General features: G+C 48.5%; 1 protein-coding gene across 1 annotated transcript in view; it reads left to right on the top strand.

Moving 5' to 3' along the window:
• Nucleotides 1-6,589, top strand: part of LOC137916732 (G-protein coupled receptor 4-like) — an 11,555-nt gene extending 4,966 nt beyond the window's left edge. Inside the window, exon 3 of the mRNA XM_068759701.1 lies at nt 5,868-6,589. Within this exon, the coding sequence (XP_068615802.1) occupies nt 5,868-6,589 (722 nt within the window). The remainder of the gene's footprint in view (nt 1-5,867) is intronic.
• The last annotated feature ends 208 nt before the right edge of the window (nt 6,590-6,797 follow it).

Here is a 6,797-nt window from a genome sequence, read left to right as displayed (position 1 = left end):
ATCACGGTGTGGTAGTGCATCACGGTGTGGTACTGCATCACGGTGTGATACTGCATCACGGTGTAGTACTGCATCACGGTGTATCACCGGCTGCTCTCTGCCCCCCCCCCCCCCTGGACTGTATCACCGGCTGCTCTCTGCCCCCCCCCCCTGGACTGTATCACCGGCTGCTCTCTGCCCCCCCTGGACTGTATCTCCAGCTCTCGCTACCTCAGCAGAGCTACAAACATTGTCAGAGACTCCTCCCACCCTGGACACACCTTGTTCAACCTGTTGCCCTCAGGGTGGCGCTACAGGCTGAACAAGAGCAGGACCAACAGACTCAGGGACAGTTTTATACCGAGAGCCATCAGAACAACAACCAGGACTATACAACTACTCACCATGTGTACTAAACAATAGAACTACTCACCATGTGTACTAAACAGGAATACTACTCACCATGTGTACTAAACAATAGAACTACTCACCGTGTGTACTAAACAATAGAACTACTCACCATGCGTACTAAACAATAGAACTACTCACCATGCGTACTAAACAATAGAACTACTCACCGTGTGTACTAAACAATAGAACTACTCACCATGCGTACTAAACAATAGAACTACTCACCATGTGTAATTTGTAATGTGAAGGTAAACAATGTTTGTTGCTGTTGTACATGAGGTCTCCCCGACCTCATGTACAACAGCTAATGTATGCAGGTACTAAATGCAAAGGACTGAGCAATCTCTCTGCATGCACTGCTTATCACCTTTGTGTTTTCTTCTTCTATTACTTGTATTTTGTGTTGTACCTGAGCACCAAACGGAGCAGCGCTCCTAATCTCGTTGTATATCCACTATGCAATGACAATACTGCTTTCTATTCTATTCTATTCTATTACATTGAATTAAATTACATTATATTACATTACATTACATCAAATTGAATGACTTCATTTCAGCAATAGGCAGAGTGGCTGAGCGGTCTAAGGTGCTAGAGTGAGGCTCCAGTCTCTTCTGGCAGTGATGGGTTTAAATCCCACCACTGCCAGAAACCTTTGGGCCAGCTCAATTGGTTCAAGTCCAGCATAGACCAAATTATAGTGTGACCTGATCGCCACGTGGCTTTAATACCCGCCACAAACAAATATTGTCCCAAATATACAGTATATTAAAGATCAGCTGGCAACTAGGGAAAGACCTTGTGACAGCTTGGAAAGACTGCAGACAGGAGGGAAAGACCCCGCCGGGCCTGCCACAGGCTAGCTCCCTGTGGTGGGAGGGGTATGGCACTGTAGTGCACATATCCCACCCAATATTGGCTACGAAAAATCTAAATAAGAAAATACCCCTAGAATCAGCGAGAGCGGGGGCGGAAGATGATTCAATGGCAGACCACACGGTAATTGACCCTGGAACGAACTCGACAAGGAAAATGATGATCAGCACTTTACCTGAGAAAACAACATCTACTCCAGGAAAAACGCTCCAGAGTTGCATTTGTGGCTGGGCAAAGGTTACATCTGCTGCAGGCCTAAAGATACATCAAGGCAGGGAAAAAATGTTTGAAGAAAGTGGCGCAGGGATCTCGCATCGACCACTACTTCTTAAGAAGCAAGTCGAGTCAGTCAAGTGAAGTTCAGCGGCAGGACGTAAACCACAGTCCGCAGGACATCAATCCCCCTGTCCAAGAGGAGGAGGAATCAAGCACAGCAGAGTACCATGAGCCTAGCATACAGCATCATGCAACAGAAACGAAGACCCAGGAGCGGAAGTCACCCATTAACTGGCCAAAATCCTGTGATAAAAAGGTATGGGAAACAGTCAACACAGACCTCATATTGCTGTTGGAGCAGCTTCGTGGAAATGCAGTGAAGAAACTGGATAGAATGGGAGAGCTCATTTACAACTACGGAGCTGAACGCTTCGGAGCTGCAAGCAAAAGGAAGAAAACACCATCCATCCCTATTCAATCCAGGAGACAGCAGGAAATAATTCGACTGGTTAAAGAAAGAAGGCAGCTGAAGAAACAGTGGAGGAAAACCACAGAGGAAGAGAAGGAGGGCATAAACGTGCTGCAGGCAGAAAGTAAGAACCGGCTAGCCGTACTGAGGAGAGCTGAAAACCTGAGAAAGAGGCGTAGAAAGAAGGAATTGGCAAGAGCTAACTTCTTCAAAGACCCTTTCAAGTTTGTAAAGGGTCTGTTCACGAAGGAGAAAAATGGAAGCCTCCAAACAACAAGGGAAGACCTCGAAGCCCACCTATCACATATATACTCCGACAGCCGCCGACATGAACAGGTCTCGCTACCACATGACATGCCACCGTTACATCCTCCAAAACATCAGCTAGACGTCAGCCCTCCCAAGTGGAGTGAAGTAGAAAGAACTGTACGCCGAGCAAGAGCAGCATCCTCCCCCGGGCTCAACGGGGTGCCATACAGACTCTATAAGTATGCACCAGATGTCCTGCGTTTCCGATGGCGACTGATGAGGCTGGTATGGCTGAAGCAGACGATACCAACAGCCTGGCGAAGGGCAGGGAGCATCCTGATCCCAAAGGAAAAGGACTCTACGGATATTAGCCAGTTCCGCCAAATCAGTCTCCTGAATGTAGAGGGTCAAATCTTCTTCAGTGTAGTGGCTCACAGGCTGACTAACTATCTGGAAGTGAACAACTTCATTGACACATCTGTGCAGAAAGCGGGGATGCCAGGCTTTCCCGGGTGCATGGAGCACCTGAGCATGATATGGCACCAAGTCCAGGCTGCAAAAAGGGATGGAAGAGACCTCCATGTTGTTTTCCTTGATTTGGCCAATGCCTTTGGCTCGGTTCCACACAACATCTTACGGTCGGCATTTAGCTATTTTCAAGTTCCAGATGTTATCACTGCCCTCGTCAGGGCCTACTTCCGAGATGTGCAGATATGCCTGTCAACAGCAGAGTACACCACAGCTTGGCAGCATCTGGAGGTGGGCATCATGGCAGGATGCACCATTTCCCCACTCGTCTTCACCATGGCCATGGAAGTCATTATCCGTGCATCTCGATGGGTGGTGGGAGGAGAGCGGCTAAAACCAGGCTTGCGCCTCCCGCCCATTAGGGCATACATGGATGATATGACCACTCTAACTTCAATCATTCCATGCACAAGAAGGCTGCTGAGGAAGTTGCAGGAGAACATCGAATGGGCCCGGATGAGGTTTAAACCGAGCAAGTCCAGGAGCTTATCTGTGGTGAAAGGGAAGCTATCAGACCAGCGCTTTAACATCGGCGAGGAGCCCATACCAACTGTGTTAGAGAAGCCAATCAAGAGCCTCGGGCGTTGGTACGACGCAATCCTTAAGGATATGGTTCAAGTGGAGCAGCTTAGACGGGATGCCATCAGCGGTCTTCAGAGCATTGACAGGACCATGCTCCCTGGCAGGCTGAAGCTTTGGTGTCTTCAGTTTGGTCTCATACCTCGGCTGATTTATGAGGTACCGTGCTCGAAGGTTGAGAAGCTGGAGAGGGTCATCAGCTCTTTTGCCAGGAAATGGCTTGGGCTTCCCAGGTGCCTTACCAACATAGCACTGTATGGTAGAGGCATCCTGGAGCTTCCTCTATGTAGCCTCACAGAGGAATACAAGAGCAGCAAAGTCAGGCTGGAGATGATGCTGACAGATTCTCGAGACCCCTGTGTAGCTCAAACCGCTCCTGCAATTGCAACTGGGAGGAAGTGGACTCCAACTGTAGCTATACACCAGGCTAAATCAGCCCTTAAGCACCGGGATATTGTTGGCCACGTGCAAATGGGAAGAGGAGGCATTGGCCTAGAGGAGAGTAAACCATCCTGGTGCAAGGCATCTCCAGCTCAGCGACGTGGGCTGGTGGTCGAGGAGGTTCGCCGAGAGGAGCAGGCTGCAAGGTGTGCAAAGGCTGTCTCACAAGGAAAGCAAGGTCAATGGATGCGTTGGGAAGATGTCGAGAAGCGCAAGCTCTCTTGGAGAGAGATGTGGGACATGGAAGCTTATCGAACCAGCTTTATCCTGCGAGCGACATATGATGTGCTACCATCACCACAGAACCTCAACCAATGGTACGGAGAAGATCCTACATGCCCCCTCTGTCCATCTCCAGCAAACTTGAAGCACATTCTAGTTGGCTGCAAGACAAGCCTTACACAAGGCCGTTACACCTGGAGGCACAATCAAGTCCTGAAGTGTCTGGCAGCTGCACTGGAGAATAGAAGAATGGTTGTCAATGCCCTGCCCCCCCTTTCCACCCATCTTACATCATCAGGACATTTTGTCCGTGAAGGGGAGAAACAACAAAAGAGATGTATTCCAAAATCAGAGGTAGGACAGACGGGAGCAGCACGGGACTGGAGGCTCCTTGTTGATCTGGAGCAGAGACTCTGCTTTCCAGTGGAGATCGCCACGACCAACCTCAGGCCAGATCTTGTGTTGTGGTCTACCTCAATTCGAAGTGTTTACATCATAGAGCTCACAGTGCCATGGGAGGATAATATAGGCGAGGCCTTTGAGCGCAAGAAGCTTCGGTATGCTGAGCTGGCAGCGGATGCTGAACAACGGGGCTGGAAGACCACAGTCCTCCCTGTAGAAGTGGGCTGCAGAGGCTTTGTGGGCAGGACTGCTACTAGTCTCCTCAGAGGCATGGGAATCCGGGGCCAGGCCCAACGGTAAATCATCACAGCCCTGTCCAGTGCTGCTGAACGAGCAAGCCAGTGGCTCTGGATCAGGAGAAGAGACAACAGCTGGGCTCCAAAATGACAGAGACAACATCAGGGGGTATAGAAGGGGGTAAGGCAGAGGGGGGCACACCCGGGACGCCAGGTGTTGCTGCTGAGCCCTCTTGAGGTGTCGTGGGCCTGTTCAGTGAAACACCTATGATGGAGGGTGCCCACCTGATGACCCCAATGAAACCCTTAGCCCCTTCTATCCTGCCCTGTGATGACTATAATCCCTACCCATTTAGCAAGGTGAAAAGGATTGTAACATCCAGTCCCATTCCGGTATGCAGTCAGACACGTTTGGCTCAGGGATGAGGATGCCCCTGCCGTGCAGAGTCCAGTGCACTTTGGGTAATAACACCATATCCTGTGTTTGTAAAACAAATGTCCTAATTGATGCAGTCACATCAAAGTTCCAAAATGGAAAATGATTGAATTCAGCATTTTTTATTTTCAAGCATGACAAAAATCCTTCTGGATGGAAATGCTCCCACCGGGTGGAGTGAAACTTTGAAATGCCAGGTTTACTGTTTGTTGAAGTAAGTAAATCCTGATTAAAGTTAATGACTGTTGGTGTCAATCTGACAACCAAAATAAAACTAATTATCATCATCATCATCAAACCTAAAACTTAAATGAAATAATTTATTACAATCAAAAAGGAATAGGCAGAAGCAATGCTTATTGTAGCCTATCCTATAATACATACAATTATTAGATCGGCTTTACATATCAAATGATTATTTATGCACACTTTTTATATGAATTAATTATTTGACACTTGAGACATGTTTTGAATTTTGATAATGAAATACATTGTTTTAAATCATCAGATAACTCATTCCACAGTTTCACTCCAAGAACAGAAACACACCTTAATTTAACGTCGAACATAAACACACCTCAGATTATAGCGGGTTTCCCTTCATTTGAACAAGTCATTTATACACTTTGGGATATTGTTATTTTTCACTCTATGAAGAATCACCAATATTTTAATTTTCAACCAACCAATCAACTAATTTTAAGGTTTCATTTTGTATAAATAAATGATTGGTTGGTTCAAGATATCCTAGCTTATTGATTATTCGACTCTTTTTTTGTCCCGGCTGAAAGGCGTCTGATGTCGCTTCTCCTTCCTCCTGCAGCCGTCCTGCTCAGCGCCATCGTGTGGATCATTGAGATTGTCGCCAACTCTGCTCCTCTGTTTCACGATGAGCTCTTCCAGGATCGCTTCAACCACACCTTCTGCTTTGAGAAGTACCCCATGCAGGACTGGGTGGCTGGAATGAACCTCTACAGAACGCTGTTGGGCTTCCTCGCTCCGTGGACAGCGATGCTCGTCGCCTACCGCGGCATCCTTGCAGCGGTGCGCTGCAACGTCTCCACAGAGCGTGAGGAAAAGGCCAAAATCCAGAGGCTGGCTTTGAGTCTGCTCCTGATCGTTTGGTTCTGCTTTGGACCGTACCACATCCTTCTCCTGGTACGGAGCGTCATGTTTTTAAGGAAGCCGTGTGACTGCGGCTCAGAGGAGACTCTATTTGCATCGTACCATGTGGCCCTGGCTCTGACCAGCCTCAACTGTGTCGCTGATCCCATTTTGTACTGCTTTGTGAATGAAGGGGCGAGGAATGATGTTGGCCGGGTGCTTTCGGCTTTATTGCCTTCCGCTTGCAGCCGGGGCTCCTCCTCCTCGCCATCGCATGCCGACATCCTAAATGGGGGCTCCGTGACGATGGAAACGCCGCTGTCAGCAAAGAAGCAGGTTGCTGTTTATGCCGATGGAGCCAAGACAAGCACCTATAAGACAGACCTGGTGGCTCTGAAGGGGGAGTGTCTACAGATGACCATCCTCAGTGTCAGGAAGTGACCTAGAACCTGGACCCTGCTGCAACGAGTCCAAACTGTTTGGCTCCGTGGCTGGAGGACGCTGCCTGTGTCTTCCAGAGACTGTAGATGCCGGGATTATAGCTAGAGAGACTGCAGGAACTCAGAAAGAGAAGGATGTTGATCAAATTAAGAGCACTAGGAAATAAGAGGTGAGGACAGCTCAGGGGATTGTGGGTCACCGTCTGCCT

The sequence above is a fragment of the Brachionichthys hirsutus genome, unplaced genomic scaffold, assembly GCF_040956055.1.
Source record: "Brachionichthys hirsutus isolate HB-005 unplaced genomic scaffold, CSIRO-AGI_Bhir_v1 contig_1022, whole genome shotgun sequence".
NCBI lineage: Eukaryota > Metazoa > Chordata > Actinopteri > Lophiiformes > Brachionichthyidae > Brachionichthys > Brachionichthys hirsutus.
This window is presented reverse-complemented; position numbering and strand designations above follow the sequence as displayed.